General features: G+C 34.7%; 1 protein-coding gene across 8 annotated transcripts in view; it reads left to right on the top strand.

Annotated features, from left to right (window-relative positions):
- The window catches only part of NKTR (natural killer cell triggering receptor), a 46,809-nt gene that overhangs the window by 17,404 nt on the left and 12,120 nt on the right, over window positions 1–17,285 (top strand). For 5 of the 8 annotated variants that reach the window (XR_004312320.1, XM_014556396.2, XM_032459090.1 and 2 more), the window contains 5 exons: window positions 1,409–1,496; window positions 10,271–10,300; window positions 10,820–10,965; window positions 11,904–12,129; window positions 12,579–12,734. Coding sequence is in view for 7 of the 8 variants with exons in the window: in XM_014556396.2 (XP_014411882.2) it covers window positions 1,409–1,496; window positions 10,271–10,300; window positions 10,820–10,965; window positions 11,904–12,129; window positions 12,579–12,734 (646 nt within the window). In the remaining variant the exon portion in view is untranslated. Of the gene's footprint in view, window positions 1–537; window positions 1,497–7,285; window positions 7,314–7,346; window positions 10,301–10,819; window positions 10,966–11,903; window positions 12,130–12,578; window positions 12,735–17,285 lie in introns of those variants that run through there. The other 3 variants (XM_014556400.2, XM_032459094.1, XM_032459091.1) reach the window with 3 other exon arrangements.

Raw genomic sequence — 17,285 nt, 5'->3', positions numbered from 1 at the left:
GCTCAGTAACACAAACTCCAATTCTGTTCCCTTGCACCCTTTCTAATAAATTTATGGACAGTCTGGGTCAGGTTGTGGCTGGATTTCTTTTATTGCTTGAAGACTTGAAAAATTCTGTATACTATTTCATACATGCATCTGTATCTTTTTTTCTTTTCCCAATGGGTTTTTAGTTCCACATCAGGGAAAAGAATCTAGTTGTGTTTTTTTTTTTTTTTTTTCTCTAAAACAAGCAATTTCTTTGAATAAAAGTTGGTATTTCTTCCTTTCTAAAAGGTTTGTATGTTTTCTTTTGTATACTAGAACTATATGATTGTGTTATTCCTACAGTAGTATTTGCATAAATCTAACTATTGCACTTGCCCCAAAAAGCCTTAGAAAAGTCAGTTGCAGAGATTTATAATGGGATCCAGTATTACTAGGTTTTAATGCCATGATAGCTGCAGTGTTATAATAGTCTTTTATATTTCTTTTGGGGGAAAATGGATTACTACTCTTTTTCAGAAGCCTGTTCCCAAGGTAATCTTTTTTTTAAAGTTTTCTATGTTTCTGTTTGTTTTAAAGAAAGATTTGTTTGTATGAACGTTACAAGGAAATTTAAATTAGTTTTCAGGATATGTCTGCTGGAATTAAAACCATCTATAAGTGATCTCTATGACACAGTTTTCCCTTTGAACTAGCAGGAAACAGCTCTTTGGCTGATTCTATTAGCATGTTGCAATTTGAAACTAATACTGTAGGCCACTTTAATGGGGTTGCTCCTTTGGCAGATACTTGTATATCTTAAAACTGTATTTTGCCATTTAAGTTTTTGTTTTTACAGGACTTTCTTCCTTAGATAATTTTGGATCCTATTGATTAGAAGAACTCCACATAGTTAATTTAGGCATGTCCCTACAACTTAATTTATTGTAATATTTTGGTTTTTGCTCTCATAGTCTAACATCAATTCAGTTGTGTAATAAATTAGCACATAGAAATTAAGCACATAAGAGAATTGTTAAACTCTCATGTATAGTGCATTATGCAGGATAATTGGGAATCTGGAGAAAATGAGCTTTACTATAAAGACTTTTCTAAAATTTCCTTGCTAGTTTTTCCTGAAAGTTAGTAGTTTAAATATCATTTAGCCAAAGTATATTACTACTAAAAGTGACTATTCTAAGGCTGTTTGTAAAAAGTATTAAATATATGTTCTTTTCCTCAAGGCTAAGTAGTAATAGTAGTTTTTGGTCTTTTTATGCTTTTGTTTGAATAGTTAAAAGAATTTTTTCGAAATATTCAGTCAAGTATCTGTACTGCCCAGAAGAGGAATTTCAATCTTTGCTTTCTATTTATTACTGTGAAGATTACACTTTAAAAGTGACTTATAATTGGAGACTGACAAATTTGTGTTTTCTTCAAACAGATGAAAACTTTATTCTCAAACATGACAGAGCGTTCCTTTTGTCAATGGCAAATCGAGGGAAACATACCAATGGTTCCCAGTTTTTCATGTGAGTAGGCGTAATTCAGAGATGAGCTTTTCTTAAACAGAGAAGCGCTGTTCATGAGAAAGATGGTATAGTTAAACTAAGTTTAATGCTAGAATTCTGTCAAGTTGGGTTTTATTATGTTATAGTAACTGGTAAGCTCTAACAACCACCTCAGTGTTAAGAGTATATCCTGGATTTGAAAAAAAAAAAAATTTGAAAAAAGTGTAACTTGAAGATGTACATTATTTTGAAGTACATTTTCATCTTAAAAGAAATTGGCTTTGACTCTTAACAAATTTGGGGGCTCAGTTTACCAAAGCTGGATTGGAACAGAAACTGTTGATGAACATTTAAAAATTGTTCATGACTAGGACTAGATGTACCCTTGACATGGAAAGCAACTGGTGTGAGTAAACCATAGTATGGTCGCTCTCTCTCTTACTGTTGCCTTTGAGCCAGTTTGAGAGAGGTGCCGTTATCTTCTGACATTATATAAAGATAAGTGATTTGGTGTTAAGCAAGCATTGTAAAAAATGTAAACTTTGTGAGATCTCTATGCATAATTGAATTAACCCCCAATGTTGCTGTCATTTCCACCAAAAGTTGCTTAGAAAACTTTAGAATCCTAAATTTGCTTTTTAAAAAGCAGACACCTTTACATGTACATGCATATGCAACCAAAACCTGACTTATTTCTCATCTAAAAGACCTTTGGCATGCTTTTAGTTATATTCTCAACTAAAACTACTCCAAAACCTATTTTATTATGATAAAAATATAAAATGATACAAAATATGAAAAATAATTGGCTAGCCTGAAGTTTAATGCTGTTGATTGGAAGTAAATCTCTACAGTTGTGCAGTGTATGATGGAGCAATATTCTATCCATGGTGTACCAGAAAAAAATGTTGTCATCTTTCTAAATGGATGAGTATGAATGGCGCTTCCCTGTCTTTAAAGGAGTAAATTATTCATATAAAATAAATCTCACATTTTAAGTTTGTGTGGAAAATAGATTCCAACATGGTCTGATAAAGTTCAGATAAGGGGCATTCTGTTCCTAAGAATGTCCTAAAAATGGAAAACTGATAGAAGATGATAATGCTTGGAGTTGTGCAGGTAAAAAGGAAGACCTAAACAATTATTCCTGTGTCTTTTTTTGATCCCACAGAGTACTAGTTATTACACTTCTTTTCTAGACTATTTTTCTAAACCTCCTCAAGGGCCAAAATAAAATATTGGGAAATATTTTGAAAAACTTCTTTTATAGCAATTTAATGTAGAAGCTGTTTATTCTTTGATTGAGGTTTCCCATTTCCATTTTTAAGCTTATCTGAACTGTGAACATGATAAACTAATGATTCATTGGTCAAGAAGCTACCATCTGAGGGCTCTAAAGTTTCTTTTCGATCTCTTTTTTTTTTCAGTACATTTAAATTTTGATTTATCAGATACAGCAGCTTCTTCCCATTGTTACCTGTTGATCAGCTTACTTACAAATATAAAACCCATGCACCTACATACATTAATTAAAATCTAGTACATGAGATTCTCCCTTTAAAAAATTTAGAGTATCTTGTTTTTATGTTATTTAGTACTTGCTTAAATCTTTTTAAGGAACATTTAGTATCAAACAAAATTAAAGCTGTATCTGTTTTCTTCATAGCTTAGTTTTACATTGGACTGCTATTTTTTGACAAGGAATGCCAAATGAAAATTTTAACGTCTGCAAATTAGGATTAAAATTTTTAACCTTGTTTTCATAGTTAACTAACTGTAGATGGCACTAAAATCGCTGTGAACTTGTGATTGAAAGAAAATTTTCTGCTTTTAGTTTGAAATTTACTTCTGAAAGTGAGTTTTCAGTTAAAAGCAATCTTGGAAGTAAAATTTTGCACTCCCAACAAATCCTTATCTCTCTTTTTTTTTAAAGAAGTTTTTGTGCATGTGCTTTTTTCATATGGGCTAAAAGTACCAATTCCTCATGGGTTGCAGGATAAAATAAAACTAACGTTCACCTTTCTAAACAAAATGTTTCCTTGCTTTTATGAAAAGGATAAGTAAAATGGAGACAGTGGCCCATGAAGGAAAAATCTTTGAAAATCTGTCTTTGTCTTGCAAGCCCAAATCCTTCTGGTGTTGGAAGTAGTAAAAAAGCATAATGTATCATCTTCAGGTTGTGTAGATGATCACAGATAATCGCTGTGAAAGCTGAGGTTCCGAGGGCTGACGGTCACGGAGCTGTCTGCTGGCTTCCCAGGGTGCTCCTGCATTGCTCCTCCTCCTGCACTCTCCCCATGGCACCTTGAGCAGCAGTTCTGCAGTCTGAAAAAGGAAGGCTAGTGTAAGAATGGATCATAAAATGCCGAGAACTGCCTTTAGAGTTCCAGTTTTATAGGCTATTAAGTACTTTCAGCATATCCTTGCAAAGTTGTATTTGTAGTTTATGTTTTAAGTCTGTTACTTTGTAATTCCTAAGGAGTAAATTTGGTGTTATTAGTGTGGGTACTTAAGCAAAATGTTCCTCAAGAATTCTTGTGCTTTGTGCAACAACTATTGTCTTCATTACTTGAACATTTAAAATCTCCCCTTCCTAAGGCATTCACCATTTTATTAAGTATAATTTTGCATATATTTGGGTGGAAAAATTATGTGTATGATGAAAACCAGATTTTTCTTCTATAAAGCTTTTTTTTTTTTTTTTTTTTTTTTGCAGTAACTGCTTATATCTACTACTCTGTTAGTCACAGTGATTTTGCTTTTGAGGGCCTAGATAGAAGAAAACTAATTGCATTTGGAATAGTACTGCTCAAGAAGCATGAAAGAAGTGATATATGGCACTATTCCCATGAATCACTGAGGGAGTAATGGCTTGTTGACATTGAGATATTTTTGAAGGAATTCAAAGGCCTGGGACCAAAGTAGTAACCAGGTTAACTCAGCATTTAGTATTTTGTCCTTTTTATTATTATTAATTTTTTTTAGGCCAAAGATTGGGAAGTAACCACAATAAAAGCTATAGGATTATAAAGTCTTAGACTTGGAAAGGATTTAGAGATCATACTGTACAGTCTTTTCATTTTATAGGTAATGCTAAATAAGGAAGAAAAGACATATGAAGTCCAGGTTTTAGAAATTTTACTCATGATCTTGAGAAATTGATAGCTAGAAAGAGAATGCTGCACACTGTAAGCAGTGTAGTTTTATTAACTGCTCTGCTCTGAGTTTATTTTAATTTTAATAAGTTTTAGAAGAATCAGGCATTTCTGGAAAATAAAGTGACATGCAGGAAAACATTTTTCTTTTCCTTTGGCTGTCAGTAACAACTGTCTGTAATTTTCTGGCTCTGATTTGCATTGTCTTAATTTTCATTTGTTAAAAGATAAAGAAGCTATTGCATAAAGTAATTGTTAAAAGGATTAGGCAATTTATAGCTTTATGTTAAATAAATGTTCTCCTGGGTTAGAGCACTAACGTAGCTATCAAGAACCTTGGTTCTAGTCTTATTTACTATATACCTTGAGTTAGTTTTGTTTTTCCTTTTCCGTGTGTAAAGTATCTACCCCAGTTTCAAAGATAAACATTTTGGTGTGAAAATGCAGACATAAAAGGAAGAAAGTGTTCGTAGGTTGATCCTAAGTTGCTGAATATGTGGAATGATTTATATGCAAATATTGTCTTACCTTAAGAAATAATTGTAATTGCTTAATTTTCATCAGTCTGAAAGGTGATTGCAAAGCAGCTTTGGCTCATCTTACCTAAATCAGCCGCAGTCTCTTCATCAGCTCCTGTTAGAACATGGAAGTGGCGGTTGCAGTCATCCCCCTTGGCTTAGTCTGTGCAGCCTTGTGTCACAACCAGGGAGTAGAAAGACCTGCAGAACCCTGGAGAGCAGGCTTTATCATTGGCCACTGTCAGTGGTCATGATAACTATAAAAATATAAGGAAACAAGATAATGTAGAAAAGTCAAACTTTGAACTTTAAGCAAAAAGCATTTGTTATATTTTAACAGTCATAAATAGGACTGTGGGAGGGAAACACAAGATGTTCTAGAATATATATTCCTTGTCATTTAAGAATGGCTGCTCACCTGAATGGGAGAGAAGTGCTGGTCATCTCAGAGTAGCAGACCAAGGGGAGTTGAGGGGTAGTTTGGTTCTAAGGGCTTTATAAAGCTATGTTGTTATTCTGGCTAGCAAAAGTAGATTTTTGGTAGAAATGCTTTTTCCCTGCACATATTCATGAATTTGTGTGAGAAGAAATACTACTAAGCGTTAATAACCTGAGAAGTTCTGGCTTTTCCTTACTTTTTTTGCAGAGGGTAATACTTTCATATGTTAATTTCAATTTCTCATGAACAGATTTCATGACACTTAACCATAAGCCATATTCTCTGGATATCAGGTGTCTTCCCCTAACATCCAGCCTCTTAATATTACTTAGTGTTTATGTGACATTTGTATTAGCAACCTGGAAGGAATTTTGTATCTAGTAGTTTTTGGTGTGTATGATGTTAACATTAGAGCTGAATTTTCAAAAGCTCTTTTATTTTGGTGACTTTAGAGCTCTGTAACAAGACTTGGTTAGTTTCCATTGCCCTTACACAAGCTTTGTCACTCTGTACAATTTGGTGCCTCTTACATGATGGTGTGATAGTTTCAGGAGTTGAAGGGAAAAATTACATGTTAAAGGCTACTTTAGACAGAAAAAGATTATCTTTATTTCTTTCTCCCTTACTACTTTACAACTAGAATCACTTTTTTTTTATAAGATTCATTGGAAACACCACATTATTTGAAACATACTTTTTTGACAGTAATTCATGTATCAATGCCTTTATAAGAAATTAAAGCTATTTTTTAAAATATTTCAAGGTTTAATATGTCCAAAACCCCTATAAAGGATTTTGTGCACTGTATATAATAAGGGTTTTGGTCTGAATAGTAGTAAGATAAGTTTTAAGTTTAGTAGAGTTAAAATTGGTCAGATGGTGTGTATTTGAACAAAAAATTTTTGTAAGGGGGAAAATCAGAGGTTAGACAGAAAAAGAAAGTAATATGGCCACGAGTTGACAGCATACTTTTTCTTATACTTCATCTCTCTTACCTTTGTATCCTTTGAGAAGATCCTTAAAATTTTAGGTATGCTGCTTAATTATTTTATTATTATTACTATTATTTTCAGTGACTACCACCCGAGAGTGTATGTAATGGCCGCGAACAGGAACTATACTCTAAATATTTGCTCATTAACTCCTGGCAGTGGTCTGTGTGTTCAAAAAAGTTTCACATGTAGAAACATGAAAAGCTTTTTAACTGTTTGAAGTGAATTAGTAAAAAAGTTCCTTGAAATTTTGTTTTGAAGTCTCTTAACTCAGTTCTTCCGTTGAAATTTTAGTTCTCCACAGCTAGTAACTGCTCCTGGGCATTCAGATTTTTATATCTATGTATGTACTCAGGATACATTATTCTCTTTGAGAAAGAAATTAGCTGACTTAGCTAGTTGTATGATTTGTGAAGCGAAATGTAATGTTTTATTTTCAATTATCATTCAGTCTAGTTTTAGTATTAGGGACCTGAGCAGATTCCCACTTCAACCACAATGCTTTTTCTTAAGCATAATTCATCTCTACATACATATCCTATGTGAAAGAAAATTTAGAGCCCTCCATTTTAAAAAGCTTTCTTGCTTTGCATAAAACTTGAAAGTATTTAAATTCAAAGTTATATTGATATTAAAACATAGATTCAGTCTTGTCTTAAAAGTGTATTACAATTTATTTCTTGCCATTTTTGTGTAAAATTTACAGAAAGAGTGTTACACCGTGCGCTCCAAAGGTAATGTCTCATTGCTCTAAGGCTCTCTTTTTCTTTCTTTGCCTTTATCTCTTTAATCCTGTTGTTATGTGCATTGAACCATTTTAAGAAAAAAGCTTTTCTGCTTGATCTTTGGCAGCAATACATGTAAAACATGTATGTTTTATTGTTCATGGTTAATCCTGGGAAGTATAATTTTAATTTCAGTGGCTTGTTACCACCAAGTTTCCACGTATCTTGGGAGGTGGGGTAGGTATATTATATACAACGGTTTAGATCTCATTTCAGTACAGAACTATTAATTTCTATATTAGGCCAAAAGCTGCTTTGATAATGGTAAAAAAAAATGTAGATTGTTTCTTGGAGTAACAGTGATACTTTTCAGATTCTAGGATTTACAAGGTTTAAATGAACCCTTGTGCATGTATTTTTAAAGTAGATTCAGAGGCGAGAGGAACTGGTAAATCAGGAGAAATGAAAATATGACAGGAGAAAATGAAAATGTGAAAATATTGAAAGCTTTTCTACTTTGAAATGCTCTTTGTGGCTGTTTTTCCTTTAGATATGTTTTCATAAGCATATGTAAACTTACATATTTACAGTAGGCTCGGGCCTTACGGTCTTCACTCACTGAGCCTGTGTTACCTGGGCACGAGTCTTTACAACTGTATGGTTTGGAAAGATCAGTACAGTTAAGAGTTGTGATGAGATCTCTTTGTTTATTTTAGCAGAATTGAATGGCTTAGACTGAACATATCTTTCTCCTGGTCCTTTTTAAACCTTTTGGAGGTATCCTCTGTTTACCCATGTCTAGTATCAGCCCTGTGCCAGTAAGCCTGCTTTACAGAGGGATTTCTACTCTTAGAATGTAGGCTGAGAACCCTAGGCTTCTTTTTGTTAAGATACTTTCAGTTTTCTTAATATGTAGTCTAACCCAATTGAAGCATACATTTGTACTTTTGCATCCTAAATTGCAGATGCAAGTAATGGGCTTAATTATTCACACCAGTTTAGGCACAGTGGGCCAACTGAAATTTGTCCTTGAAAGAAGTGTTCTTGTCTTCATTTGTTTTCTTCACTACTGCAATAAAGGACCAAGTTTGTCTTCAGTTTTTTCATTTGAATTAAAACAAAATTTCAATCTGTCAAAAGGTAGTTATTCCATCCTCAAATTGAGTTTTAGATAGTATGTTACCACATCACTGCAGTTAGCTCACGTGTTTTAATCTCACCATTTGCTCCAGAGGTTTGCCCTAAGGTGGTTTTTACAGACCTCCTCTTAGCCAAGGTGGCAAGTTGAATTGGGTCCCGTGTGTTTTAAGAAAATCTGTAGGCTTTCCCCCAATACCAGAAGATCTTATAGTTGTGAAAGGATGAACAAAAGAAGAGGAATACATCTAACCAATAAAGAATTCATTGCTTTCACAGCTGCATGTTTGAGACTGACCTCTTATATTGTAGACCATTTTTACCCATAGAAGTTTTACCTATTTACATCTTTCATACAGCGGAATCACTGTCTAGCATATGTACTAATTTCTTACTATCTTTAGTGTGCTTGGTAAAGTTTTGTAATTATGGGAAGCACATTTTTATCTTAAAGTTATAGTCCAAAGTAGTTTCTGGATGCTAGTGTCATGATTTAAGCATCAGTGCTTCACCAGTTGGCTAGATTTTCTTTTTCTTCTTTCTTTCTTCTGCCTGTATTTATTCATTTTTACTGTTATATTGGCTTAAATTACCACTTCTCAATCTTCTAAGGAAAATTTGAGACTAGTGGTTTTGAAACTCAAGATTCCCTTTAAAATTCGGGCACGTCTTAAGTCGATATTTTAATTTTTTTCAGCTAAATTCTGTGGTGCTCTTACAGAACTGAATATTCTTAATTTAAGTATAAGTTTTAGATTTCCTGGTAGAATAATGATTTTTAGCGTTCTTGTGAAGGTTGAAATTGTATTTTATTGACTTACATATCTTAGAATTGCCTTCAAAGAGTATAAAAATTGATGTGGGAGCTTCTAGTACAGATGCCTGCTTTAACATGGCATGGTAATCCAGTGGCTTTTCTCTCAAGTGTTATTTCTCTTTCTTATAAACTAAGTTGTTTATGATACACACTTTTGAGTCTAGTTACCTGCTTTTGAATTTTTTTCCACTTTAGTTCACATAGTGTGAAAATGTGTGAAAATGCTGTGGGAAAACCAGCTTGGCTTCAAAATAACTTAACCAAATGTACCCCATAGGCTTTTCAAGAGTGACTATCTGCCAGTTTGTGACTGTAGAAGAAGCTGGTTAGGTGTTTTCTGGACTTCGGAAATTTAAAGTATTTGTAATGTTATCCATGATTAATTACTTTGCTGTCGGAAGTGCATTTTCAGAGTTGCTGTGAGTGGCAGAGCTTCACCCTTAGGTGAAGGAAGAGTGGCAGGAAGTTCTGAAAACAGGAATCCTGAGTCCTACCTGCATCTGCTTGCCTAAAAGATGCAGACTCAGTGTGAAAAATAACAAGTAGACTCATTTATAAGTGTGTGGGGCAAGTGTTAAGTATTGATCACGCTTTTCTTTCCGTAGGGCAAATACTAGGTGTTTTTTATTCTTGTTTAATTATCTTGATAAATTTTGAGTTTGTTTTTGTTGTTATGGTTGTTTTGGATTTGAGAGTAACTTTAATTTCAATGTATATTTTTGCTGTATATTGCAAATCTATTTCATATATGTGTATACATATGTAGTCTTCATATTGGAGAACTAGATATGATTTTGTAATTCATTATAATCTTGAGGGCTTTTTAAATTAGTAAAATGGCTACTATTGCTGTTTGAAGCGTATTAAGTTTAGATGTATATCATGTTTAACTTTTTCCCCTATCTTTTTATTTTTACCTCTTTGTTTTCTACATGCTGTGCTTTAAACCCTTCTGCTCTGTTCACCTGAACACCTGGTTTTTGCCATCTTTGTGCTGGTGTTTGTTACACAGTACCACAAAACCTGCTCCACACCTGGATGGGTAAGAGTTAACATTCTTATTACCTTGGGGATGTGTTCGGGTGGCCAGTCCAAGACAGATTAGACCATGGGTGAACCTTCAAGGGGGCACTCTTGGTCTCTGGGTTATTCTCTCCTAGCCAAGCTCTTCCTAAGGATCACAGGGTGCAGTAGTCTTGAGACCACTCATGTTACTGAAGGGGTCTTCACTCACGGATGGACTTCTCAGCTGTGTTATCCTGAGTGGTCTTGTATGGGTGGTTTCTGAGTATCAAGTACAAACTGATTGTTACCAGACTCTACCATAAAATAGTTAAGAACCATTGTTTTAAAGGCAGAAAACCAAGGCCCAGTTTGAGCATTTTTTTTTTCTTTTATGAAGCAAATTTCAAGTTCTGATTCCCTCTACTTGTTTCAGACATCAGGCACTTTACTTTTATTATCAGGTCTATGGAAATGTTGTTTATAACAGGTGTCTTGATTAGTGCTCACAGCTTAATTGTTGTCAAACCAATTTTTTCTTGAATTTGTATTGTAACAGGGTGCATGTTGTCTTTGGACTAGTTATTTCTGGTTTTGAAGTAATCGAACAAATTGAAAATCTGAAAACGGATGCTGCAAGTAGACCTTATGCAGACGTGCGAGTTATTGACTGTGGGGTGCTTGCCACAAAATCAGCGAAAGAGGGTAAGAGTGTTTTGGGGGATGAGGGAGCTGGGATACAAGTGACACTTATTGAAGACTATAACTTAAAGATACAGCCTGGATTTCAGTAGAGGAAAAATTCCTGTGGGTGTATAAATAGCCCTGATGCTGCTATATGATATTGTATATCCGGTCCATCAGCAAGTGTTTGCAAATCTGACCTGTTCTTTTTACTTCCCCTGCTATCAGCCTGGTCCAAACCCTAGTATCTTTTACCTGTATTATTGCAATAGCCTCATTACTGTTCAGTTTGCCTCTGACCTTGCTCCTCTATAATCTTTTCTCAACAATGGTCTCCTTGCTTATACTCTTGGTCCCTACTGTCTGTCCTTAGCAGCAACCAGAGCCATCATCTCCAGGGGCTCCCTCTCTGTCAGCCAAAGCTGAAGTCTTTACAGTGGTCCATAAGGGGTTCTGGCTTTCTGCTGTTTCTCTAACCTCTTCCCCCTCATTCACTGTCTTCCCAGCCATGTTGACTTTTACTCAGACAAGCCAAGCACTCAGGGACTTTGTGCTGGCTCTCTTCTGTGTGGAGCACTCTTGTTTCAGATAGCTGCATGACCCCTCCCTCACTTCCTTCAGGTCGCTGCTCAAGTGTTATCTTAAATCACCTTGACTCTCCCCATTCCCTTTATCCTGCCTCTTTTTCCCTTTCTTGTTTGAGCACTTACCATTTGTCATATTATGTAGTTACTTACTTTCGTATCTGACCCAACTAGATTATAGACTTCATGAGAGCTTTGTTACCTCACAATCTCATCAGCAAATTATATTATCGACTTGAAAAAAAGTTTATTTAAATTTTGTTTTTAATTTGCTTTATGAAAGGCACACTTTACAATAACTCAGTAATTGTTTTTTACTCTGAGAGGTAGGCACGGAAATCCAGTACTAATATTTTTGTTAATATTTCTTAAAAGTTTTTGAGAAAAAAAGGAAGAAACCAACTCATTCAGAAGTCTCGGACTCCTCTTCCAATTCTTCTTCCTCTTCTGACTCATCCTCAGAGAGTGAGACTGAGCAAGAGAGAAGCAGAAGAAGGAAACATAAGAGGAGGCCCAAAGTTAAACGTTCTAAAAAGAGACGAAAGGAAGCAAGCAGTTCAGAAGAGCCAAGGAATAAACATATTATAATGAGTCCAAAAGGGTAAGTGTCAAACACCAGGGTCGTCTTACCTAAAAAATCAAACATCTTGGCATGGGGAAGGTATGTGTGATTCTGTAAACTTACCTTTGTTAACTGTTGTTGAAAAGGATAGCACTTCGTGGACTTTAAATTGAAATCTCGCAAATCTAAAGGTAGCACAGACATTTCATATCAAAGATTTATGTGTTTGCAGGTGAAAATAATTCCAAAACTCTTAAAAGAAAAAGGATCATTTGGTAATTCTCGTATCAGAATTTTAGTACTGGGGCTTTTTCAGTGGGTTGATGTTTTATATGTTGTCTTTATGGAAACTGAAAATCTTTTGAGTGAGATTTGTAAGGTCTGTGGTTTTGCTGTTAATATTAATTACATTATTATTGTTATTTAATATTACTATAAAATGCAGATGGTATACATCTTAATTGGTGATTTGGTTTGTTCTCTCTAAGTCACTCTGAGAGGAGTGATACCAATGAAAAAAGGTCAGTCGATTCAAATGCTAAAAGGGAAAAGCCTGTGGTCCGGCCAGAAGAAATTCCTCCAGTGCCAGAGAACCGATTTTTACTGAGAAGAGATATGCCTCTTGTCACCGTGGAGCCTGAACCGTAAGGATGATTAACCTACATGTTTTTGTTTCTCTGATGGATGATTCCATCAGCTTATTGTAGTTCCATACTCATTTATTAAGCATGACTCAGATACCAGATTAATGAATGACTTGTACCCTGCCTTTCAGAATTCATATTCTATTAGTGGAGAAAGGGGGTTTGGCAAGTTGATCGGGGAGACATTCTTACTGGAGGTCTGGAAAGATTTCATTACTAATCTAATTTCCTTGGCCTTTCATTAGAGGTGAGATTTTGGTTTTCAGAACAGAGGGTTAGTTGAACTCTTTGGATCCAATCGAGTGATAAAACATGTTCCAATTTATAGTGTAGAATTACTGCATGGTGACTGCGGATATAATTTAGTATCATTTGTTACTGTTGTTAACTTGCTCTGCGATAACTTGTTTATATTGTGAAAGCTAATGGGTAGCTTTAGACTTGGTCTCAAAAAATAGTAATTAGTGTATTTTGTGTTTTAGAATCAAGTTTAGAATTGTTAAGAGAAATGTGTGAACAGAAATACCATTATATGGTTGGTATAATTGATATGTCCTATGAAGAGTTATGTTGAAGCCTGAGAAGTTATGCAAATGTCCCTGTTCACAGTCAAGTCTCTACATAAAGTTATTGCTTAGTTTGTTAAATATTTTAAAGTCCTGTATTGTCTCTTTTTAAAGAGCTGTTATGGCATAATGGGATGTATCTTTGAACAATGCTTTAACGTACAGTTGTTTTCATTTTTTAAAATCCTGGCTTGTGAGCAGATTTTAGTAGGATCCTTTCTTAAAATACAAGACACCATTCATTGATCAAATCCATTTGGTTTTCAGAAGGTAGGCCAATTTCAGTGTCATCCGGTGGGGGTCGGCAAACGGTGGCCATCCATGAACTAAATTCGGCCTATTGACTGGCTTTGTATAGCCCTTGAGCTAAATGTGGTTTTATGTTTTGAATGTTTGTGGGAAAAAATCAAAAGAAGAATATTTTGTGACATGTGAAAATTATGAAATTCAGATTTCAGTGTCCGGAAATAAAGTTTTACTGGAACACAGCCACATCCATTTGTTCACTGTTTTCGTGGGCTGTTTCTGTGCTACAGCAGCAGAATCGAGTAGTCGCAAAGAGCTCGTATGTGGCGCTCTTGCTGCTTTATACTGTTACTCTGTGCACATCACAGCGATACAGTTACAACTCGAGTATTTCATGTGCTACACATAGAATCTATCCATGTGAAAAGATATTTTCAGAAACGAAGTATGTAAAAATCTTATTACAGATCATCAATACCAGATGAACAGTATTAACATTATCTATTTTGATAGGGAACACTAAACCCTAATTAAGTGAAGTGAAATGTTATCCTCCCTAAAAAAAGAATTCCATTCCTCTCATCAGTAGATCTTTACTACAAAAAATGATACTCAGTTATTATATTCTGAATTTCATTGATAAAATATTGTGAAAATTTGTTTTTTTTTTTCTCATATAAGTATCTACATAATAACCTTAATTTTCTTCTTGGCCTAAAAATCCTAAATACTTAACCTTGGACTCTTTCTTTTCTTAAGAAAAAGTTTGCCAACCCCTGCTATCTGGTACTTTTCATGTAGTTTATAACCACTGTCTTGTATTCGTGATTGGATATTACTGGTAGGTTTATTTGATCGTCATTCTTCTTTGGTTACATAACATCTTTGGAAGTTATTTTCTACAGAATTGTTTTAAATTATAATTGTGTCATACAAAAGAGCATATTGATCTGTTACATTAGGATGGTCGAGATTTGATCAGTTGTGTGGGAGCTAGAATTAACTGTGCTAAGAACACAAGGTATACAAGGATAAGAAACAGGGACTGTCAGCCAGAGTGAGCTTGCCACCTTACAGATTTACCAGCAGTTAAACTCATTATCACTTATAATTTGCTTAGCAGAAGCTGAGTTCCATACTTGCTCTAGTTTATTTGTTCTCATCCTCAGCTACACTTCAGAATAATTTGGCAAGCTTTTAAAAATACCAGTTTCTGGGCCATACAGCAAAGTAAATCAGTGTTGTGAGGGAGAAGGTGTAGGCAAGTCATTTGGTTCAGTGCTTTGTTCTTCATGAGGAAAATGGGGTTAACAATTGCTTACCAAGAGTACCTACTTCTCTCATTGTGAGAATCAGGTGATGTCATGAATAAGAAATGACTGACAAAACTAATACACTTTTTAGTTAATGTTTTCTTACAGTAGTATTATACATTTATCTGGAGCCAGATTCCTGGAACCTTAGAAAACCCTATATAATGGTTATAAGAGTCAAGTTTCATTTCTTTCTGTGACCTTAGGCAACATTTTTAACCTCTTAATCTTAAAATTCTTTATCTTTGAAATGGAGATAATAGCAGTACCTACCTCAGTCTTGTTATGAGAATTAAATGAGCTAATGCCTTTAAAATGCTTATTAACAACCAACAATGAACAATCTGAAAAGGAAATTAAGAAAGTAATCCCATAAAATAACACCTAAAGGAATAAAATACTTAGGAATGAATGTAATCAACGTGGTAAAAGACTTGTATAATGAAAGCTACAAAATACTGCTGAAAGAAATTAAAGAAGACACAAATAAATGGAAAGATATTCTGTGTTCATGGATTGGAAGACTTAATATTGTTAAGATGTCAATACCACTCAAAGCGAGCTGTGGACTCAGTGCAATCCCTATCAACTTCCAGGAACCTTTTTGCAGAAATTCATTCATTCATTCATTCCTTTTTGTCCAAATTCATATGTAATTGCAAGGGGTCCCAAAGACCCAAAACAATCTTGAGAAAGAAGAACAAAGTTGGAGGACTCTTACGTCCTGATTTCAATTTTACTACAAAGCTGGAGTCATCAAAGTAGTGTGGTATTGGCATAAGGATACACATGTAGACCACAATGGAATAGAATTGAGAGTCCAGAAATAAACCCATACATCTGTGGCCATTTGATTTTAGACAATGGTGCAAAGTCCATTCAGTGCAGGAAGAATAGTCTCTTCAGTAAATGATGCTGGGACAAGTGGATTTCCACATGCAAAAGAATGAGGTTGGACCCTGCCTCACGTTATATGCAAAAATTAACTCAAAATGGGTCAGTGACCTAAATATAAGAGCCAAAACCATAAAACTCTTAGAAGGAAAACATAAGGGTAAGTCTTCTTGACCTTCTTGACCTTGGGTTCAGCAATAGATTCTTACATTTGACACCCAAAGCACAAGCAATAACAACAACAAAAGGACAACTCAATTTAAAAATGGCCAAAGCGCTTGAATAGACATTTCTCCAAAGACGGTGTACAAATGGGCAACAAGCACGTGAAAAGTTGCTCAATGTTGTTAGTCATCAGGGAAATGCAACCAAACCCACAGTGCGATACTATGTCTCACCTCCTAGGATGGCTATAATTTAAAACAAAACCCACTAAAACTAGTGTCGGCGAGGACATGGAGAAATTGGAACCCTCATACAGTGCTGGTAGGGGACTAAAATGATGCAGCTGCTGTGGAAAGCAGTTTCGTGGTTCCTGAGAAAGTTAAACATGGATTTACCATGTAACCCAGCAGTTCTACTCTTTGGTATAATCCAAAAGAATTGAAAATAGAGATTCAAACAGATATTTGTACACCAGGGTTCATCGCAGCATTATTCACAGTCACAAAAAGGGGGAAACAGCCCAAGTGTCCACCAACAAATGAATGGATAAACAAAATGTGGGATACGCATATAGTAGACACTTATTTCGCCATAAATTAGAGGTTACCAGAGGCTAAGGGAATGAGGGGAACAGAGAGGTATTGCTTAATGGGTCGAGTTTTGGTTTGGGATAATAAAAAAGTTTTAGAAAGATAATAGTGATGGTTGTACAACATTGTGAATATGATTAATGCCACTGAATTGTACATTTTTAAATGGTTAAAATGGCCAGTGTTATGTTATGTTGTTATGTTATATTAATTTTACCCAATAAAAAAGTATATTTAAAATGCTTATGTATATATACCTGACACATAATAAGTCCTCAATAAAAACTAGTAATTACATTAATAATACCAGATACAAAACAAACTGAAGTATGGAAAGACTTCTCATACATGAAGGCCTGTAGCTGCCACAAAAACTGTACTCTTAGAATTACCCATAAGATAAAGCAGCAGATTCAGAGCATTGAAGGGGGGGCAACTTATAGTAGAGTGCGGTAGACAAATGAACTACTAAAAATATAAAATGAAATTTAAAACTATTAAAAACACACTTGAGCATTTGAGTCAACAATACCTTAGGATTCCCTTAGAATGTCACTGTTTTGACAAGAGACATCTAAAAAAGGATTTTGTTTAAAAGTAGTACCGTGCTTTAAAAGATAGGTACCAGTATCTTGTCAGGTTATTTTTTTTTTTTCTTTTTAAGTTTTGGCATTTAAAGAATTTGCTTAAAAATTAGGTTATGTGGAGTGCCTCATTCTACAAAAGTGTTGGGTCTAAATGAAGTGGGTTGTTTTTTTTTTTTTGTTATAGGAGCAT

The sequence above is a fragment of the Camelus ferus genome, chromosome 17 (assembly GCF_009834535.1).
Source record: "Camelus ferus isolate YT-003-E chromosome 17, BCGSAC_Cfer_1.0, whole genome shotgun sequence".
Taxonomy (NCBI): domain Eukaryota; kingdom Metazoa; phylum Chordata; class Mammalia; order Artiodactyla; family Camelidae; genus Camelus; species Camelus ferus.
This window is presented reverse-complemented; position numbering and strand designations above follow the sequence as displayed.